Source organism: Arachis hypogaea, chromosome 1 (assembly GCF_003086295.3).
Source record: "Arachis hypogaea cultivar Tifrunner chromosome 1, arahy.Tifrunner.gnm2.J5K5, whole genome shotgun sequence".
In the NCBI taxonomy this organism is placed as follows: Eukaryota; Viridiplantae; Streptophyta; class Magnoliopsida; order Fabales; family Fabaceae; genus Arachis; species Arachis hypogaea.
Genome location: NC_092036.1, coordinates 10,900,926 through 10,924,141, shown reverse-complemented (window position 1 = coordinate 10,924,141; position 23,216 = coordinate 10,900,926). Strand labels below are relative to the sequence as shown.

At 32.7% G+C, this 23,216-nt stretch overlaps 2 protein-coding genes and 1 non-coding gene across 8 annotated transcripts; 2 read left to right on the top strand and 1 right to left on the bottom strand.

Moving 5' to 3' along the window:
- The first annotated feature begins 3,492 nt into the window (after nt 1-3,492).
- Nucleotides 3,493-6,656, top strand: LOC112796284 (probable calcium-binding protein CML21). Of its 6 annotated transcripts, none has more exons than XM_025838678.2 (6): nt 3,524-3,796; nt 4,033-4,144; nt 4,792-5,043; nt 5,191-5,393; nt 5,847-6,015; nt 6,249-6,656. In XM_025838678.2, exons 3-6 carry the CDS (start codon nt 4,848-4,850, stop codon nt 6,350-6,352), a joined length of 672 nt encoding a protein of 223 aa, XP_025694463.1. In that variant the 5' UTR covers nt 3,524-3,796; nt 4,033-4,144; nt 4,792-4,847; the 3' UTR covers nt 6,353-6,656. The 6 variants fall into 6 exon arrangements, with proteins under 6 accessions (XP_025694452.1, XP_025694458.1, XP_025694463.1 ...); XM_025838693.2 differs by having other exon boundaries at nt 3,526-3,796; nt 4,015-4,144; XM_072231850.1 differs by having other exon boundaries at nt 3,529-3,796; nt 4,015-4,144; nt 4,789-5,043.
- Nucleotides 6,657-7,877: 1,221 nt separating this feature from the next.
- LOC112796315 (probable calcium-binding protein CML21) lies at nt 7,878-11,253 on the top strand. Its single transcript, XM_025838699.3, has 5 exons — nt 7,878-8,221; nt 8,780-9,027; nt 9,488-9,690; nt 10,119-10,287; nt 10,759-11,253. Exons 2-5 carry the CDS (start codon nt 8,835-8,837, stop codon nt 10,860-10,862), a joined length of 669 nt encoding a protein of 222 aa, XP_025694484.1. The 5' UTR covers nt 7,878-8,221; nt 8,780-8,834; the 3' UTR covers nt 10,863-11,253.
- Nucleotides 11,254-21,918: 10,665 nt separating this feature from the next.
- LOC112716122 (small nucleolar RNA R71) lies at nt 21,919-22,026 on the bottom strand. The gene has a single exon (XR_003160179.1). It is a non-coding gene; the product is annotated as a small nucleolar RNA R71 (small nucleolar RNA).
- Nucleotides 22,027-23,216: the final 1,190 nt, after the last annotated feature.

The window sequence follows — 23,216 nt, the reverse complement described above, 5'->3', positions numbered from 1 at the left end:
TTTTTTATTATTTTATCATTCTGTTTTTATTATTAAATTTGTATTTAACATTGTGTGTGATATGAAATCTCAGTTTTAATTTTATTTTTTTCATATGTGATTTTATTTTTATATAGCTTACTATTATTTTAATAGTTAGTTATAACAAGTTCTTGAGTTATTTATCCAAACGCTAAGTACTTTTATAACTAAAAATTTAAATACAAAATAACTTATTTATAAGTTGCTATTAATAAAAGTCCTTATATATTAGACTCTTTCTTCAAAAGAACTTATTTAAGTTATTTATCCAAAAATAGACAAATTTTTACTAAGATTTTGCTTGGAAATTGAAATGCTTTAATTGAATTTTCTTCGGCTACAATTTTTTATTTTGAATGAAATAGATGCATTAGTTTGTTTTTCTCTTGTTTAATATAGTTGAATTATTATTTTTTTTTGTTAATTTTAAGTGAGATAAAGAGAAGGAAAATTAAAATTCTCTCACTCTAGGTGGAATTGTGGAAATTAAAAACTCCTATTTCTAACTAATTAAAATTCTTCAATAAAATTTCTTGAAATTTATAAATCCTTTCAATGTAAATCCAAACACAGATTTCCCAACAAAACTTTTAATTTCCACCTTGAATTATTTGCCATTGCCATCCAAATACTTTTGCATTTCAAATTCTAATAAACTCTTTTTAAAATGATTGTACTATTATCACTATATGGATATTGACATTTCAATAAACTTTCATACTACATTTTTTTTTAAATAAATCACTTTCACTATGGCAACTATTTTCAAGGTATAGAAAAGTGGAAAGTAGAAACAACTATATATGAAGCCAACATATTATTTTTTTTTTCTTTTATTGAAAATATGATATCATGTAGGGGGACCAAACTTTGATGATATTGATATGTAAACATGACAATGCTCAAAAGACAACAGCTTTGAAGGTTCTTTGAATGGAAAAAGGCGCAATCTATGGAGGCATAGCATGGTCCTCTTCCATAATAGAGGCATTGTGACATACAAAAGGTTGCAAGATACTACATTACATTTGGAAATTTTCAATCTTTATCAAAAAGGGTTGTAAAGGTTGGCGACAAAATACTCTTTTTCCTTTTGGAATTATAGCTATTCTCTTTTATTCTTTTACTTGACATTATTTTATTTTTGGAGATTCCCTAGAGAATATTGTTTTAATATTTTCCAATAGAAAATAACATTAGTTAAAGGAGATAATTCATGTCACTCTAATTGACCATATTAGTTGAAAGTATCAAGCACGTTTAATTGCGGAATTTTGATAGATTCAATATATTAATACTAGTATGATTGTATTTATTAATATATGTGCATACACTTTAGATGTTAATTAAGATTTTTTCTTTTCATAGCTCAATTCATCTTTTATTCAAAAAAGGCTTAGGTTCATTTGGAAAGTTTTAAAAGTAATTTTTTTTTAGTTTTGAACTTATGAAAAGTAATAGTATTAATATTCGGTGCAATTTTCAAAATCAAATTGTAGCTTTCTAAGAAGTTATTTAAAAGCTTATAGAGAAGTTAAAAAAAATGACTTCTCTCATAATGTTACTATTTTTTATCATATTTCTATAAAATAAGTACGTTTAAAACTAAAAATCCAAATACAAAATAACTTATTTATAAACTATTTTTAATATAATTATTTATTATTTAAACTATTTTTTTAAAAGTAGCTTAATTAAATTGTTTACCCAAACTGGACCTTAATGTTAATGAGCTGGGCTTATTGGAATTAGAGTGACTCGTTTTATATTCTTAGCGTAATAGATTTTTGTTTAATCTTTTATTAATTAGTGATAAATTTTTAAATAAAATTTAGGTTCATGACAAATTAATTCTTAACCTTTCGAATTAGAAAATACAGTAAAAAAATGTTTTAATCTCAAACCCAAAAATTAGATTATTTTTATTTCATAATAAATAATAAATGTTAGCTCGACTCAAAAAATTTGAAAAAGAAGAATAGATATTGTCATTGTCAAATCGATAATGTTACTCATTTATTATATATTATTTCCAAATAATTTAAGATTTTTTTATTATTATGATTAACAGAATAAAAACTAATTTATTAAAAAAATCATATAAAGAAGGGGTAGTGATGATATCACCAAGAAAAGATATATGTTAGGATTTTCTTTTTTACTCAAAATCAGAATTTGATGATGGCATGAGAATATTCCCTCCATGCACTATAGATTTTGGAGGTGGTTGTCGTACTAAAATGGGAACCCAATGATCAATGGGTTTTAGAAATTGTTGATAATTCATTTGTGAAAGATTATGGTCCACTTAAATAACAAATATATAAAAATTATGATATACTAGTTTATAGCTGTCGATAATTATTGTTGACAAGACATTTGATAAGGTTTTAAGAAAAATAACATGATTATATGAAAATACTTGTAGATTACTCTTGGATTAAGAAAAAAAAAAGTCTGTTCAATAAATAAGAGTTAATTTTTAAACTCTTTAATAAGTCCCTTAAAACATTTATCTACAAAATACAAACATTAAATTTGTAGATTTCGTAAAAAATACTTCAGTTTGTTTAAATTTTTTAAATTCAAATAAGTTTTATTTTCTTTTATTTGACCAAAAGTTTAAAGAAAAGGGACCAAAATTAACTAAAGAAATTTGTTTGAATTTAGAACTTGAACTTTAAGATTAAACAAAAAAAATTATAGTAAAAAAAATAGATAGTACATTTTTTTGAATATTCAAATTCTTAATAGAAGGGTTTAAATATCACTGATAAAAGACAAGACAAGAGAAAACAAAACAAATCTTTTTTCTAAAAATTACTTAATCAATCTATAATGTATAGGCTATTTTTTTTGTGACTATCTATAATATATAGGGTGTTGTTGTATATAATATATTATATAACCTGAGAAAATGTGAGTGAGTCACCTCCCCAACTTACATTCCTTTGATAGAACAATGCAATATTTTTTACCATATCAAATTTTATTTTTTAAATAAAAAATATTATATATACACTAAAAATTAATCACTAAATTAATTATTATATATTTTTATATAAATATAAATATTATTTAACTTATTTTTAATATATATTTTATATAAATAATTAATTTAATAACTATTTTTATATATATATAATATAATTATTCTTAAATTATGTAATTTTAGTTTACATATTTTTAATAATATACTTGAGAATTTTCATTAATTAAACTAATTACACATTAAATCATCTATTAAAATTAATTATTAGTATAAAATATATATTAATATATAAAATACACATTAAAAATAAATTAAACTACCTATATATTTATACACAAATATATAATAACTAATTACTAATAATTTGTAAAGGTACATAGTATTTTAGATTTTTATTCTTTTTAACAGTTATATTTGTTGTCCCATTAAATTTTTTTAATTTTTTATATTTTTTCACCCATCAATAAAATTTGAATTTTTTTTTATTTAAATCCCCAGAGAGAGAAGACAATAATAAGTGGTGGGAGCATCACAAAAACAAGCTTTGGTTTTTCTAATATCTAACTCCATTATCCAATTCCAACTTTAGCTTATAGCTTCTTAAAAATCCTTTTTTTCTTTGTGTTCTTGCATCTTGTTGTTCAACAACACCACCATCTTCTTGTTCTTAATCCCACACACAATCATTTGTTGTTGTTTTGTTCATCATTTCAATTTTCAGGTTCACAGGTTTGACTTTAAGGAGCTTCGGAAAAAAACTTGCCCTTTAATCTTTATCATAAGGTTGTATGTACATTGATTATTGCATGATGTTTGTACTCTCTTCAATTTCAAAAAGTTTGTTTTTTTTTTTTGTATCCATTTTGTTAAGTTAATAAACTTTCTTAATCTTGTTTAATTGATGAATTAATTAGTGTTCCTTTTTCCATAGTTGTATTGGTTCTTCTTTACATTTAGGTTATGAGTTTGGAAGTTGAATTGATTTTTACTTGCATGTATAGCTATTCTCTGTGATGTAGGTTAATTATATCTATTCACCATCATAATCTTGAGCTAAGTTTCCATACTGCAATTTATATCCATTCTTGAAAGAATCTGCTAGAAGTTTCACTGAACATGGAAATGCTTAGGGTAAGGGCTTTACCAGTTTACCCCCTCATTACTTAGATTAGCATTTGAAGTTGTGTGTGATTGATGAAATTTAGAGAGATATGCAATGAGTGACATATTAAGGGTTAATTAATCATTACTATTTGGGTGAATTTGATTGACTGTTCTTGAAGTTAGGCGATATTACGCACGACACTCCTCATTTGTAAGATTATAGGCCAACCTTTTCAGGGATTTAAGTTATATGACATTTGGTATCATTCCATTTTATATAGTACGGCGCTACGATTGTGTTTGGTAAGTGTTTAAGGACAGAAATACAAAAGACACTTTGATTTCAATTTGGAGTAGACAAAGTATTAGGCAAATTTTATCTGAGTATAGAGACATTTTGATTGTTTCTATATCGGTTGCATTTTCTTTCTCCAGATAGGTTTGTGTCTCCCTATGTCTCTATTTATGTCATGACACTAGACAAGCCTAACCTCTGCTATGCATCAATGAAGATATAATATATTAAAGCGTGTCGAGAGTAATATCACCTTTAATCAAGAAAGTTCTGTGTAATTTACCCTTAACATCATGTTAAAGGGAAATTCCAATTTCAACATATCTTTGTGTGTTGGCTAAATAAATATTTGGGTTTTTTTTCCTTAATTTTTTAGCAGTTGCTTGGAAGATAGCAGAGGCATTCTGAATCCTACTTGGGTTTATTGAGTTTTCAATGGGAGGTGTATTCGGAAGGCATGATAGCCATAAAAGATGGATTTATGGAACCAAAATTGAGAATAAAATTGTTGAAGCAATGCAAAAGAGGGAAACTAAAGGATGTTCGGTGAAATCATTCAACACTATAATCTTGAAATTCCCAAAAATTGATGAAAGCTTTAGAAAATGCAAAGCCATATTTGAGCAGTTTGGTAGGTTTGTACTTCAAATCTATGCTTTTGCTAAATTTATGGTCAGTGTTTTCTTAGAATCCTATTATTATGCCTACTTCATGTACATGCTGCAGCTTTTTTTGTGGTTTTCTGCTAATATGTGTGTGTTTTTGGCTTTGCTAATAGACGAGGATTCGAATGGGGTAATAGATCGAGAAGAGTTGAAAAATAGTTTCAGTAAACTGGAAATTTCAATTACTGAGGAGGACTTGAATGATCTCTTTGAAGCATGTGACGTCAATGAACATATGGGAATGAAGTTCTCTGAGTTCATTGTACTCCTTTGCCTTGTCTACCTTCTCACGGACGATCCAGCAGCCCTTCACATTGTATCCTTGCGCGATTCTTGAACTATCTTAATTTCTTTACCATAAGCTATATACGCATTTGTAAAAGTTTCGTATTTGGAATACCCTTTTCGGCCATTTGGCTAAGATTAAGGGTGGTTTTTTATTTTGATCACCATAGAAGTTCCAAATTTGGAAGGTAGACTAGTAATGCTTGCTCCTTGAATCGTATGTTCTCTAACCTCTTATTGATATTTAAGTTGTTTAGATTTATTATTGTAAATTCAAGTCCAAAAAAATGATTGTAGATTCTTCAGAGATGTTTGGACTTAATGAACTATTCATGCATTGACATTAATAAGTGATAGTAGCTTTGAGAAATTTTGTCATTCGGCGAAAATAATATGAACAGATTTTGCGTTTGCCATACTTATAATCCCTGGATTTCTCTTTCTTGCTATCTTTTCAAAAGAGAAATTTCCATGACTTCCTTAGAAATCACAAATTGGGTTGCCGGATCTAGAGGCCACGTTCGAGACTTTGGTCGATGCATTTGTGTTTTTGGACAAGAACAAGGATGGTTATGTCAGCAAAAGCGAGATGATTGAGGCGGTAAATGAAAGCCGGGAGCGTTCTTCTGAAAGAATAGCAATCAAAAGATTTGGTTAGCTATCTGTCCCCATTCCTGTATGTTTGAATAAGCATGTCATATACACTGAAGCAGGCATTTTCTACTTTAAACACAGACATAATCATGTTGGCATTGGCACCATGCAATAATTGGCAATTATGGTTATAAGAAACTAACACAAAACTTATGTTACATTTAGTCATCAAGCTAGATCATAAGATATTCTCTTTTTATTAACATTTATATTCTCCACAAAAATGCTGCAGAAGAAATGGATTGGGATAAAAATGGAATGGTGAGCTTCAAGGAGTTCCTTTTCGCGTTTACTAGGTGGGTCGGAATCGACGACAAGGAAGATGAAGAGGCCTGAGGCCTGAAGCTTGTCATCTATAAGTGCCTTATACTGCTTCTGTTGTTAGTAGCTGGTAATAAAAAAAACAAAATGTTTCAGGCTCCAAAGAAACCTGAAAATTAAAAAAATGGAGGCTTTTCTTGTTTTAGCTTGCAATAAAGGGCTGGTTGCTACACTTTGATCTGCAATAAACCTTTCATAGATGAAGTTCATTTGTAAATAGTCAGAAAAGTGTGTATAACTGTGAGTACTATGTTGAAGATGTGTTAAAATATTTTACCTTGTAACTGCTACTATGTTGATTAGACAGCCTTCTTCAGTAGTTTTTCTGTTTTTCTTTATTATTCCTATTATTTGGTAGGCAAGTTCATTCCCTTCCAAGTGCCAAGTATGGAAAAAGTTTGAGTTCCAAGGTTAAGATTAGAAGGTTTATAAGTATGATACATTATATACTTCTTGAGCTAACTTTTTAGGTAAGTTAGACACATTCAATTTCTAATATGATATCAAAGTCTATCGAATCCAATTTAGTTGGGCCTTACCTCTTAACCAACTTGGATTGGTTTAGTGGTTAGTTCACTAGTCTGTTTGAGCAAATGATGGGGGTTCGAATTTTGAACTGTGCATGTAGCAGCTAATTGGTTAGTGGCAAACCCTTAAATGGAACTCTAATTTGCGATGAATTAGTCTTTGACCAATACTATGAGAAAACAAAAAAAAAAATTAGTCGGGTCTTGCCTTGTAGACGTTTCATTTATGAGTCGATAGAAACATGAAAATGTCTACCTTAGTGAAACTTTTAGAAAATTATCAGATTTATGAATATACCGAAATAATATTAGAAGTTGATTAAATGGAAGCAACATTTGAAATGATAAATTTACTTGTATAAATACCAACTTTTGGCTGTTCAGATCTCATTTATATAGTAACCGAAAAACATTTACAATTATCTCTTTTTCACTGCAAAGTAGATACATGAGATAAGTAACATCACATTACAACATATAGTTTGCAAATAAAATACTCTGACTAGACTATTGTATATTTTAATGAGCATGAAGTCTTCCATTCAACTCACATACTCTTCACTTAATACAAAAACAAAAACAAAAAATAAAACTTTTTCTAAAATGATTGTAAATAAAAAATTTTGTTTAAATTTTAGAAATTGAACTTTAAGAATAAAGAAAAAAAATAGTTTTAAAAAATAGATAGTACAATTTTTTGAATATTCAAATTCTTAATAAAAGGGTTTAAATATGATTGATAAAAGACAAAAGAAAACAAAACTTTCCCTAAACATTACTTACTCAATCAATCAATCAATCCATAGGATATTATTACATAATATAGTTCATAACCAAGTTGGGTTGTTCTAATGGTTAGCTCATTAGTCTTTTTAAACAAGTGTCGGTATTCGATTCTCGCCTTGTACATGCAACAACCAATTAGCCTGCGACAAACCCGCTCAGATCTGGGCTGACGGATATCGCGGGTAACAAAAAAAATATATAATATAGTACATGATCTAAGAAAATGTAAGTGGCTTAATTTGATGAATAAAATAATTGAAAAATGTAGCAATAGATGCGGTTAGATCCAACAGTACGTGGTGGGAGCAGCATAAACATAGCATCACACACTTGACAACATTGAAACAAGGAACCCTCTCTCATTACACACTGTTTTTTTTTTTATTTTTTTAACTAATATCTAAATCCAAATCCAACCTTGGATTAACATCTTGTTTCAACAACACCACCACCTTCTTTGCAATTCCATTTATTTTGTTGTTGTTGTTGTTGTTTATCATCATTACAATTTTCAGCTTCACAGGTTTGACTTTAAGGAGCTTGGGAGAAAACTCTTGCTCCTTATCATAAGGTATGCATGTTGCATAATGTTTGTATTCTCTTCAATTTCAAAGATTTTGTTTTTTGTATCCATTTTGTTACGTTAATTAACTTTCTTAATCTTGTTTAATTAATTAGTTAATTAGATTTATGTTCCTTTGAATAGTTGTATTGGTTCTTCTGTACAATGCCCTCCTCCATGTTCTTCTTCTTTACATTTAGGTTATGAGATTGGAAGTTGAATTGATCTTTACTTGCATGTATAGTTATTGTCTGTGATGTAGGTTAATTATATCTGTTCACCATCATAATCTTTAGGTAAGTTTCCATAGTGCATTTTTTATCCATTCTTGGAAGAATCTACTAAATTTTACTGAAAATGGAAATGCTTAGGGCAAAGGGCTTGGCACTTGAAGTTGTGTGCAATTAATTATGAGATGAACAAAACAATGATGAAATGTATTTAGAGAGACATGCAGTTAGTGACATATTAAGTGAAAATTAATGATTTTGATTTGGGTGAATTTCATATCTTTGTGTGATGGCAAAATGAATATTTGATTTTCTTTTTTCTAAATTTTTTAAACAGTTGCTTGGAAGATAGCAGAGGATTCTGAATCCTACTTGGGTTTATTGAATTTTCAATGGGAGGCGCAGTTGGAAGGGCTGATTCTGTTGGTTGGATTCCGGAAACCAAAATTGAGGCTAAAATGGTTGAAGCATTGCAAAAGAGGGAATCTAAAGGATGTTCGGTGAAATCGTTCAACACTATAATCTTGAAATTCCCAAAAATTGATCAAAGCTTTAGAAAATGCAAAGCCATATTTGAGCAGTTTGGTATGTTTCTATTTCAAATTTATGCTTTTGCTAAATTTATGGTCACTGTCTTTTCAGAATTCTATTGCTGTACATTTTTTTTTGTTAAGTTTTCTACCCGGCATCCGGATCAACTAATCCGGCTCGGGGTTCTTGATTGCCCTTTCAACACTTTTTTTTATTTACTTTCCCGGGATTGAACTTGAGACCACAAGGAATTGACCTAATGAGGTCTTACACTATTAGACCGACTCGATGTTGGTTTACTTGTTGTAGCTAATCATACATTAGGAATTTTCGATATTTGTTTGAATTTCTATTGGATCTAACCTAGTCTGAAACTCTAAGCTAGTTTTTTATTTTTCTGATTGGAGTAAAATTTGTATGGTTTCTGCATGCTAACAACAATTGACATATTCATATTTATTTGTAAATAAACTTATAACTGCTAATAGGTGTGTGCTTTTTGCTTTGCTCATAGATGAGGATTCGAATGGCGTAATAGACCGAGAAGAGTTGAAAAAAAGTTTCAGTAAACTGGAAATTTCTTTTACTGAGGAGGAGTTGAATGATCTCTTTGAAGCATGTGACATCAATGAGGATATGGGAATGGAGTTCAATGAGTTCACTGTACTTCTTTGCCTTGTCTACCTTCTCGCAGACGATCCAGCAGCCCTTCACACTGTATCCTTGTGCGCAATTCTCGCGCTATCTTAATTTCTTTACCATAGGCTATATGACATTCTTATAAGTTTTGAATTTGGAATAAGATTTAGTTTTTGCTTTTATCAGCATAAAACTTTCAAAAGTGGAAGGTAGACTAGTAATGTTTACTCCTTGAATCTTATGTGCTCTAACCTCTTATTGATGTTTAAGTTGTTTAGATTTATTATTGCACATTCAAGTCCACAAAAAGTGTTAGTAGATTCTTCAGCGATGATTGGACTTAATGAACCATTCATTAATTGACATTAACATGTGATAGTAGCTTTGAGAAATTTTGTCATATGGTGAAAATAATATGAACAGATTTTGTGTATGCCATTCTTATAATCCATGAATTTCCCTTTCTTGCTATCTTTTCAAAAGAGAAATCTCCATGACTTCCTTAGAAATCACGAATTGGGTTGCCGAATCTGGAGTCCACATTCGAGACTTTGGTGGATGCGTTCGTGTTTTTGGACAAGAACAAGGATGGTTATGTCAGCAAAAACGAGATGATTGAGGCGATAAATGAAGGCGGGGAGCGTTCTTCTGGAAGAATAGCAATGAAAAGATTTGGTCTGTTATCTGTCCCCATTCTTGTTAGCAAGAGTTCAACTTTATTTCCTTATATTTTTCTTTATAACTGCATCTAGCATAAGGTTTTATACATATTTCGACATGAATTTAATTTGATGTACTGTTAGTGTAAAGTAGTCATCTAAAAGAACTTCAAGAATGGATGTGATTGTACGACTGTGTAAAACGCTTGAATAGTCATCTAAAAGAACGGATGTGATTGCACGACTGTGTAAAACGCTTTACACTAACAGTGCATCAAAATTAAACTCTTTGGACATTCATAAAATCTAAGAACTTCCCTTTAGAGGGCCAGTGAAATACATATTTGGATATACATATATTCATTTCAATGATCAAACTCATAACTTCATATCAGTAATTTCTATGCATTAGTAACTAAAAATAGTTATCTTTGTATCTTTTTTTTTTCTTTTATTAACATTTATATTATCTACAAAAATGCTGCAGAAGAAATGGATTGGGATCAAAATGGAATGGTGAACTTCAAGGAGTTCCTTTTCGCATTTACAAGGTGGGTCGGAATTGAGGACGAGGAAGATGAAGAGGCCTGAAGCTTGCCATCTCTAAGTGCCTTACACTGCTTCTGTTGCTAATAGTTGGTAAAAAGAAAAAGTGTTTCAAGCTCCAAAGAATGGAGGTTTTTCTTGTTTTAGCTTGCAATAAAGGGCTAGTTGCTACACATTGATCTGTAATGAACCTTTCATAGATGAAGTTCATTGTGTAAATAGTCAGAAAATGCAGAACTATGAGTGCCATATTGGAGACGTGTTAATTATATGGTAGAAACTCAGATACAGTTATGTTTATGTAAAATTGATAGTTAAGAATCGTTAAATAATTTGACATATTTGACTAAATTATTATATCTAATGATTTTCAACTATCAACTTTACATAAAAATAACTGCACATGAGTTGTTACCTAATTATATTGATTGCTTCATTAGTTTTTTTTTCTTTTCCTTTTTGATTCTTATTATTGGTCATTACTTGCTTTTTGATGAATTGCATTCTGAATTTGAAGAGGCTGTACCAATATTGGTAGGCAAGTTCATTCCCTTCCAGGTGCTTTTGAGTTCGAGTATGGAAAAAGTTTGAATTGGAAGAGTGATTAGCAGAATATTACAAATCCGACATTTTATAAGAATGAAAATGTTTGGTCATCAAAAGAAATTTGTCAAAAATAGTCCGAATTTGCCTTCCTTATTTGGATAAATTAGGTTCATTCTATGATACCAAAACTTAGAACTTATTTGGTCCAATCTAGTGAACATCCTGTTAGATGAAAAAAAGAAGGTGGAATAAATTACTGCTCCCAGCATTGCCAGCCCTAATAGCAATATTGAAGAGGGTCCAACTTGAATTTGAGCTTAAAAAATAAAGTAACAAAATTTCAAACCTGTAATTTAAAAAGCCAAAAATTGAATTTTAATTTAAATTCTAAAAATATGCTAGTTTATTTATTATATAACATTTAATTAATTTAAACTTAAGAATAAATAGACATTTTTTATCATGAAAGATTCATACGCCGACAAAATTGACCATAAAAAATTGAAACTAAAGTTATATCCCTATAAGATAAGTTTCGCTCGACAAAAATGACAAATTATCAAATTGTTATTCATAATTCCGTAAATATCCCTTTTATTTTAATAATTAAATTTAATCAAGTTGGTTCAATAATGTAAGGATTAATAATTAAAAATGTTAGATAAAAAAAAGAAAAGAAAAAGAGACAAAAAATTAATTGAATTTAATTACAAAAATAACTTGTCTACAGTCCAGCTAGTAATTTTTTAGGTAAGTATAGTTTTGGTCTCTAAAGTTTTCAGCGAGAATCGAAATCGCCTCTCATCTAATTTTCGATTTAAAATCTTCATTAACATTTTTTTTCGTATTAAAATCGTCCTTTTTATTTTTTTGGACAAAAATACCCTCCCATTCCCCCTCCCCCTCCCCCTCCCTTCCCCCCACCCCCACCTCCGGTCTCCACTTCCCCCCTCCCGTTCCCCCACCCGCCTCCCGGTCTCCCTTTCCTCTCTCCCCCTCCCTTCTCCCCTTCCCCCTGCCTTTTCCCCACCCCCGATCTCCCCTTCCCCCCTCCCTCTCCCCGTCTCCCCTTTCCCTCACCACTACCAACACAATTACCTCCTCCTCCACCACCACCACCACCACCACCACCAACACCACCACCAGAACCACCACCATCACCACTAACACCAACACCAACACCACACCACCACCACCACCACCACCACCACCACCAAAACCACAACCAAAATTCAACAGCAAAAACAGCAAATTTAACAGCAAAATTTAACAGCAGAATCAGAAATAGATGCAAAAGAAGAAGCCGAAGCAGAAGAAGAAGAAGAAGCCGAGGAAGAATTAGATGCAGAAGCAGAATCGGAAGCAGATACAGAAGCTGAAGGGAGACCCACTGGCGCTTCGCGTTCTGCTTCCCGACGGCAGAGACGACGCAGAGACGTAACCACATTAACACCATGCTGCTGGTGCCACCCAAACCCATCAACATCACCATCACCATCTCCATCATGCTCCTCTTCATTTTCTTCCTCTTCTTCTCCGGCTTCTTCCACTTCCCCTCCTCCCTTTCCCCCAACACCAACACCAACACCAACAGAATAAACAGAAGAGAAAAAAATTGAGATATAGGAAGCAGAAAATTGGAGCAGGGAAGGAGAAGGGAATGTTGGGTTGAGGAACGGGCAGAGCAACTCAGCTGGCCTGGTGGTGGCGCTGGCGACGTGGCAGCGGTCAGTATGCAGTGAAATGGAAACAGGGGTTTTGCCCTATTCTAACCTTCGAAGACAATGGGAGAAGCGATGGAGCAAGGGGAAGGGGAAAGGGCTTCGCACGAAGGGGAGGGGCTTGGACGCCGCGGCGGCGCTGGGTTGGGTCGCCATGGCTCGTCGATGGTGGAGGCTACGGGTCAGTGGTTCGGCCATGGGGAGGTTGGTTCGCGATGGTGGTTCGACGTTGAGAGGAGACGCGAGGTGGAGAAGAGGGTAGAGGGTCGCGGGGGTGGTTGGCTGGGTTAGGGTTCGGACAGGGGGTGGTGACGGGTTGGGACGCTGGTAAGGGCGCAGTGGCGAAGGTTGGGTGGCAACGCCGTCACTGTGAGGGTGCGGCGGCTGTTTGGTGGCAGAGGAGAGGAGAGTGGGGCAAGGGGACAAAGAAGAGATGAGAAAAGAGGAAGAAGAAAGGGGAGAGAGGGAAAGGTGGTGTCGTGGTGGTTCGCTGGCGATTAGGGTTGCTGGCGGCGCTGTGGTGGTGGGCTTGGTTTAGTGGTTTTATTAAAGTAGGGGTAGTTTAGGAATAAAATTAAAAATTTTATTAAAAAGGACGATTTTAATACGAAAAAATGTTAATGACAATTTTAAATCGAAAATTAGATGAGGGACGGTTTTGATTCTGGCTGAAAACTTTAAGGACCAAAACCATACTTCCCCCTAATTTTTTCTCCCTCTAAATTACAACGGATTTAGTCGAACTGTTTGATTTATATACTAATAATCGTACATAGGTTTAATGTTCTACAAAATATTTAGGTCATGCATGGTAAGAAATTGGATCCAATCAATAATTTAATTAGATTTTCAAAATTAATGAACAAAATTCTAAATAAAATGTTACAAAACTCTATTTCACAAATATTTAAAATAAGATGTTATAAAATAAATAAGGAAGAAGTAACAAATAAAGAAATATAATTAGAGAAAGAGAGAGAAGGGTGTTTTATTGTTTTTTTGTGTATCACATATGCTTCATATTACGTTACTATTTATAAGCACAAATTAAAGAAGCTTTACCTTTCAAACATAATTAAATGCAATCACCCTTGGTAAACTAAGTCTCATGGACAGGGACGGACCCATGAGCAAGAATGAGGGGGCACTTGCCCCCACAGTATTTTTATTTATTTTATTTAAAAAATATAGTTATATATAATGTGATCCCATTTTAAATTTTAAATGACCCCACTACAAATAAATTAAACTAAATTAACTAAAGTTCAAATTCATTATTTTTATTTCTCTATCATTTTGACTATTATTTAACCTAATCAAATTTAATTCTTGTGCCGTCATTCCTTTATTCCCTTAACCCTCTTCTTATTTTTATATTTTTAATTTTTTTTCTTTTTCTTGTCTAGTAGTTATCTTCTCTTCATCAAAAAATAAATTTTAAATTCTCTATTTTTTATATAACTCTCCATGACTCTATATATCTTTCAATTTCATTGTTTCTCTTTTTGATATTTTTAATTACAAAATTTAATTCAAACAATTATAATTTAGGTATTAATTTAATATTTTATTTTCTTTGTAACTTTATATATTTTATTTTATTCTCGATTTATTCATCTTTATTACTTATTTTTTATCTTTTGTTCTATTATATATACCTATGTTGCATATAAAATTTTAAAATGAATTGATTAATTTACTAATTTAAAATATATTTTTTATTTTTAGAAATAGTAATAGAAAAATATTTTAATTACAATACATAATTAAACAGATGCATAAAATCTTTGATCTAACATTATGTCAAAATTAAATTAAAAAATATATAACAAATTTAATTATTTAAAAAAAAGAAAGAAAAAATTGTAAATTATGTTTTTATTATTTTATATAAACATACTTTTCATATACAAATTTAATTTTTCTAGTATTTATATATAATTCTCGTTTCAAGTTATAAATATTAGTGTATCATTAGGCGCTAATGTGCCAATTAATTCAATTTTTTTATTATTAAATATGTATAAAAAAATTAGTTAGGATAATAAGTTATCTATAATTTAATTAAAATATTTTAAGTTTAAGTTTTAGAAATAAAAAATATTTTTTTATAAATTATATATAATAAATAGTATTTTAAGAATAAAAGTGTTCACTAACTCTTTTTAATTTTTATATCTCTATATAATTAATAATATTTAATAATATTTATTTTAGTATATATATTTTTGCCCCCACTCCTAAAATTTTCTGAATCCGTCACTGCTCATGGAAAATGGTCATCCACATCATTCATCCTTATCACAACACTCCCCATTGGATGACCATTTAGGATTATTGTCTCGTTAAAACCTTACTAAAGAAAAACCCAGTGGGAAAAAACCTTAGTGAAGGAAAAAGAGTACAATATCTTTTAGTGATGAGGACTTCCTCATTAAAAACTTTGTCAAGAAAAACCCAATGGGAAAAAACATGACCAAGGAAAAAGAGCACAGTCTCCCCCTCTTGTCGATATCATTTAATATCTCGAAATCGGCGCATCCCAATCTGATGTACCAATTTTTCAAAAGCGGATTTTGGGAGTGACTTTGTGAATAAATCTGCCAGATTGTCACTTGAGCGGATCTGTTGGATATCAATTGTCCCTTGATTTTGAAGATCATGAGTGAAGAAGAATTTAGGAGAAATATGCTTTGTTCTATCACCTTTGATATATCCACCCTTAAGTTGAGCAATGCATGTTGTATTATCTTCAAACAGGACAGTTGGAGCTATCTTATGATTAGTCAGTCCACATGATAACAGAATATATTGAATCAGGCTCCTCAGCCAAAAACACTCGCGACTAGCTTCATGAATTGCTAGTATTTCAGCATGATTAGAGGAGGTTGCTGCTATCGTCTGTTTCGTGGACCTCCATGATATAGCTGTACCACCATATATGAACAGGTATCTTGTTTGAGATCTCCCTTTGTGTGGATCAGACAAGTATCCAACATCTGCATAGCTAACTAGTTGTGACTTAGATCCATAGGGATAAAACAATCTCATATCAACCGTTCCATGAAGATATCAAAAGATTTGCTTGATTCCACTCCAATGTCTTCTGGTTGGAGAGGAACTATACCTTGCAAGTAAATTCATCGCGAATGATATGTCAGGTCGCGTATTATTAACAAGATACATTAGCGCTCCAATGGCACTAAGATATGGTACTTCAGGACCAAGGATATCTTCATTTTCTTCCTTAGGACAGAATTGATCTTTTTCCACATCTAAAGATCTTACAATCATTAGAGTACTTAATGGATGTGACTTATCCATATAAAATCTCTTCAAGATCTTCTCTGTGTATGTTGTTTGATGAACAAAGATCCCATTTTTTATATGCTCGATCTACAGGCCGAGACAAAATTTAGTCTTTCCAAGATCTTTCATCTCAAACTCTTCTTTTAGAGTTTTTATAATTGTTGGAATCTCTTCAGAAGTTCCAATGATATTTAAATCATCAACGTACACAGCAATTATAATGAACCCAGATGCAGATTTCTTTATGAAAACACATGGACATATATCATCATTCTTGAATCCATTTTTGCCCAGATACTCAATAAGACGATTATACCACATTCGTCCAGATTGCTTCAGACCATATAAAGATCTTTGCAATTTGACTGAGTATAATCCCTGCGAATATTCATTAGACGGTTTAGATATCTTTAATCCTTCAGGGACTTTCATATAGATATCACGATTTAATGAGCCGTACAAATAGGTTGTTACCACATCCATTAAATGCATATGCAGTTTATGATATGCAGATAAACTGACCAAATAACGCAATATTATCGCATCCACTGCAGGGGGAATACGTTTCTTCATAATCTATATCGGGCCTTTGTGAAAAACCTTGTGCCACAAGTCGGGCTTTGTAGCGCACAAGTTCATTTTTCTCATTTATAACAAATACCCATCGGTATCCAACAGATTTTACATCTTCTGGTGTACGGACTACAGGTCCAAAGACTTCACGTTTTGCAAGTGAGTATAACTCAGCCTTCATGGCTTTTTTTCATTTTGGCCAATCATTCGTTTGTCGACATTCTTCGACTGATCTTGGCTCAAGATCCTTACTTTCATGCATGATATTTAATGCCACATTATATGCAAATATTTCATTGACAATTGTCTTATTTCGTTCCTATTTCTCTCCTGTAAAGACATAATTTATTGAGATCTCGTCATTTTCACAATTTTCAGGTACCTGAACGTCTTCTGGCGTTAAAACTATATTAGAATTTTGGACAACTGCAGTTATCTTTACTATGTCTTTTTCAATAGGAATCATATTTACCTCTTTTCTTTTTCGAGGATTTTTGTCTTTGGAACCGACATACCTGCCACGCTTCTGGTGTGAATTTGCTTCAGTGGCTACTTGTCCTACTGGGACATCAATTCGAATTGGGGGATTTTTCGCTGGTATATACGACTTGGTTATCCTCTTTGTATCGGAAAATGCATCAGGTAATTCATTTGCTATTCTTTGCAAATGTATAATCTTTTGAACTTCTAGTTCACATTGCCTAATCGAGGATCTAAATGCATCAACGATGATGCACTCCAATTAAGTTCCTTTTCAGGAAGCTTATTCTCTCCTCCTAATGTTGGAAATTTTGATTCATCAAAATGACAATCCGCAAACTGGGCTTTAAATACATCTCCAGTTTGTATCTCAAGATACCTCACTATAGAGGGAGAATCATATCCAACATATATCCTCAATTTCCTTTGGGGTCCCTGATGAGCGGATAATTTATACGCTTTTTGGCATTGTTTTTAGTTAGTTTTTAGTATGTTTTAATTAGCTTTTATTATATTTTTATTAGTTTTTAAGCAAAATTCACATTTCTGAACTTTACTATGAGTTTGTGTGTTTTTCTGCGATTTCAGGTATTTTCTGGCTGAAATTGAGGGATCTGAGCACAAATCTGATTCAGAGGCTGAAAAAGGACTGCTGATGCTATTGGATTCTGACCTCCCTGCACTCGAAGTGGATTTTCTGGAGCTACAGAACTCTAAATGGCGTGCTCTCAATTGCGTTGGAAAGTATACATCTAGGGCTTTTCAGAAATATAAAATAGTTCATACTTTGCTCAAGTTTTAACGATGCAAACTAGTGTTCAAACGGCCATTCTCTGCCCTATTCTGAAGTTAAACGCCCAAACTGGCATAAAAGCTGGCGTTTAACTCCAAGAGAAGCCTCTACACGTGTAAAGCTTCAATGCTCAGTCCAAGCACACACCAAGTGGGCCCAGAAGTGGATTTCTACTTCATTTACTTATTTCTGTAAACCCTAGTAGCTAGTTTCATTATAAATAGGATCTTTTACTATTGTATTTTCATCTTGGGATCATCTTTGATCAGTTTTATGCGATCTTAGACCTTTATGGGGGCTGGCCATTCGGCCATGTCAGGACCATCATCACTTATGTATTTTCAACGGTGGAGTTTCTACACACCATAGATTAAGGTGTGGAGCTCTGCTGTTCCTCGAGTTTTAATGCAATTACTACTATTTTCTATTCAATTCAAGCTTATTCTTGTTCTAAGATATTCACTCGCACTTCAACCTGATGAATGTGATGATCCGTGACACTCATCATCATTCTCACCTATGAACGCGTGCCTGACAACTACTTCCGTTCTACCTTAGATTGAGCGTGTATCTCTTGGATTCTTGGCTCATGCGTGTTGATTGTCTCTCCTGACAACAGAGCTTTCAAATCCTTGAGATTAGAGTCTTCGTGGTATAAGCTATAATCCATTGGTAGCATTCTTGAGATCCAGAAAATCTAAACCTTGTCTGTAGTATTCCGAGTAGGATCTGGGATGGGATGACTGTGACGAGCTTCAAACTCATGAGTGCTGGGCGTGTGACAGACGCAAAAGGATCACTGGATCTTATTCCAACACAAATGAGAACTGACAGATGATTAGTTCTACGTAACCCATAGTTGGACCATTTTCACTGAGAGGATGGGAGGTAGCCATTGACGCCGGTGAAACCCAACATACAACTTGCCATGGAAAGGAGTATGAAGGATGGGATGAAGGCAGTAGGAAAGCAGAGATTCAAGAGGAACAAAGCATCTCCATACACTTATCTGAAATTCTCACCAATGAATTACATAAGTATCTCTATCTTTACTTTATGTTTTATTTATCTTTTAATTACCAAAACTCCATAACCAATTTGAATCTGCCTGACTGAGATCTACAAGATGACCATAGCTTGCTTCATACCAAAAATCTCCGTGGGATCGACCCTTACTCACGTAAGGTATTACTTGGACGACCCAGTGCACTTGCTGGTTAGTTGTGCGGAGTTGTGACGAAGTGTGATTCACGTTTGAGAGTACCAAGTATTTGGCGACATTGTTGATGATCACAATTCCGTGCACCAAGTTTTTGGCGCTATTGCCGAGGATTGTTCGAGTTTGGACAACTGACGGTTCATCTTGTTGCTCAGATTAGGTAATTTTATTTTTTTAAAGCTTTTTATTTTCAAAAAAAATTCAAATAAAAAACTAAATTCTATGTTCTTCAGAATTTTTAAGAATGAATTCTAGAGTTTCATGATGATATGTTGAAGTCTGACTGGCTGTAAAGCCATGTCTAAATCTTTTGGACCGAGGCTTCAACCTATCATCACAAGAGCGTGTTGGTTTCTATCAATTTAGCTGTTGTATGTAATGCTCTGCTGAAGACTGGCTAGCCATTGGCCATGTCTAGTTTTTTGGACCAAAGCTTTCACTGAAAGCTTGGCTGGCTAGTAAGTTATGTCTAATTCCTGGACCGGAGCTTTAGACTAACATTGCATGATTTCTAGAATCCTTATTAAAAATTTTGAACTTCTTTATTTTCTTTTCTTTCATATAATTTTCGAAAAATACAAAAAAAAATTAATAAAATCATAAAAATCCAAAAATATTTTATGTTTATTGTTTGAATCTAGTGCCAAATTTTAAGTTTGGTGTCAATTGCATGATTTTAATTGTCTTGCGATTTTCGAAAAAACATGCATTGTGTTCTTGATGATCTTCAAGTTGTTCTTGATGAATTTCCTTATTTGATCCTCATGATTTCTTGTTTTGCATTGCATGATGTTTTTCATATGTATTCTTGCATTTATAGTGCCCAAACATGAAAAATTTCCAAGTTTGGTGTCTTGTATGTTTTCTTTTATTGAAAACTAAATTCTTGATGTTCATCATAATCTTCATGATTGTTATTGGTGTTCATCTTGACATTCATAATGTTCTTGCATATATCTTGTACTTTGATCCAAGATTTTTATGGTTTGACTCATTTTGTTGTTTTTCAAAATAAAAAATATATCTTTTTAAATAAATAAAACAACAAAATGAGGATCCAAGAACATAAAGCACAGGAATTATAGAGAAAAAGCTGGGCGTTCAAAACGCCCAATAAAGAAGAAAAACTGGCATTTAAACGCCAGCCAAGGTACCTGGCTGGGCGTTTAAACGCCCAAAACATGCAGCTCCTGGGCGTTTAACGCCAGGATGACACTAGGAGGGGAATTTTGTTTTCAAATCAATTTTTTTTTCAAATCTTCATAGTTTTTCAAAATCATATCTTTTTCAAATCTTATCTTTTTCAAATCATATCTTTTCAATCATATCTTTTTCAAAAATCAAATCTTGTTAATTTTTCTTTCACTATTTTCAAAAATCTTAATTCAAAAAAAATTTTCAAGTTTGTTACTTTCTTGTTAAGAAAGATTCAATATTTGAAGTTTAGAATCATATCTTGTAAATTTCTTGTTAAGCAAGTCATTAATTTTAAAAATCAAATCTTTTTAATTCTGTTTTTCAATCATAGCTTCTGCCTTCATATCTTTTTCAAATCATATCTTTTTAAAATTCTAATTTCAAAAATCTTTTTCTAAACTCTTATCTTTTTCAAAACCATCTAACCACCTTTTTACTTTTAATTTTTGAAAACCATTAACCTTTTTTCAAAACTCTTTTTAATTATCTAATTGTTTTAAATTTTAATTTAATTTTCGAAAATCATCCCACTCATATCATTTTCTATTTAAACACTAACATTCCTCCTCCATTGTCAACTCGAACTCAATCTTTCTTTGTGTGTTCGAATTCTTCCTTACCCACCTCATCCTTTTATTCTTATTTTCCTCTGACACCTTAAGGAATCACTATATTATAACATAGAGGATTCTATATTTTCTTTGTTTTCTTCTCTTTCATATAAGTAGGAACAAGGATAAAGGAATACTTGTTGAAACTGATCCTGAACCTGAAAGGACTCTAAAGAGGAAGCTAAGAGCAGCTAAAGCACAACACTCTGAAGAGGACCTCACTGAAATTTTCAAAAAGGAAGCAGCAAAAGAAACAATTATGGATGAACCTAACAACAATTCAAGGAATGTGCTTGGTGACTTTACTGCACCTAATTCCAACTTCCATGGAAGAAGCATCTCAATCCCTGCTATTGAAGCAAACAATTTTGAGTTAAAACCTCAATTGGTTTCTCTAATACAACAGAACTGCAAGTTTTATGGACTTCCATCAGAAGATCCTTTTTAGTTCTTAATTGAGTTCTTGCAGATCTGTGATACTGTTAAGACTAATGGAGTTGATCCTGAAGTCTACAGACTTATGCTCTTCCCTTTTGCTATAAGAGATAGAGCTAGAACATGGTTGGATTCTCAACCAAAAGATATCCTAAACTCTTGGGATAAGCTGGTCACGGCTTTCTTGGCCAAGTTCTTTCCTCCTCAAAAGTTGAGCAAGCTTAGAATGGATGTTTAGACCTTCAGACAAAAAGATGGAGAATCCCTCTATGAAGCTTGGGAAATATACAAGCAATTGACCAAAAAGTGTTCTTCTGATATGCTTTCAGAATGGACCATCCTGGATATATTCTATGATGGTCTGTCTGAACTATCTAAGATGTCACTAGACCATTCTGCAGGTGGATCCATTCACCTAAAGAAAACGCCTGCAGAAGCTCAGGAACTCATTGAAATGGTTGTAAATAACCAGTTCATGTACACCTCTGAGAGGAACCCTGTGAGTAATGGGACACCTCAGAAGAAAAGAGTTCTTGAAATTGATGCTCTGAATGCCATACTGGCTCAGAACAAAATATTGACTCAACAAGTCAATATGATCTCTCAGAGTCTGAATGGATTGCAAAATGCATCTAACAGTACTAAAGAAGCATCTTCTGAAGAAGAAGCTTATGATCCTGAGAACCCTGCAATGGCAGAGGTGAACTACATGGGTGAAGCCTTTGGCAGCACCTATAATCCTTCATGGAGAAATCATCCAAATTTTTCATGGAAGGATCAACAGAAGTAAGGCTTCAATAATAACAATGGTAGAAGAAACGAGTTTAGCAATGGCAAACCTTTTCCATCATCATCTCAGCAACAGACAGAGAACTCTGAGCAGAACCCCTCTAGCTTAGCAAACATAGTCTCTGATCTATTAAAGGCCACTCTCAGTTTCATGAATGAAACAATATCCTCCATTAGAAATTTGGAGGCACAAGTGGGTCAGCTGAGTAAAAGGGTTATTGAAACTCCTCCTAGTACTCTCCCAAGCAATACAGAAGAGAATCCCAAAGGAGAGTGCAAGGCCATTGATGTAATCAAAATGGCCGAAACCTCTGAGGAGGAGGAGGGTGTGAATCCCAATGAGGAAGGCCTCAGGGGACGTCCATTAACCAATAAGGAGTACCCTAATGAGGAACCAAAGGAATCCGAGGCTCATACAGAAATCATAGAGATTCCATTGGACTTCCTTTTACCATTCATGAGCTCTGAAGATTATTCATCTTCTAAAGAAGATGAAGACATTGCTGAAGGGCAAGTTGCCCAATATTTAGGAGCAATCATGAAGCTGAATGCCAAATTATTTGGTAATGAGATGTGGGAGGATGAACCTCCCTTGCTCACCAATGAACTAAATACATTGGTTCAGCAAACTTTACCTCAAAAGAGACAAGATCCTGGTAAATTCTTAATACCCTGTACCATAGGTACCATGTCTTTTGCGAAAGCTCTGTGTGACCTGGGGTTAGG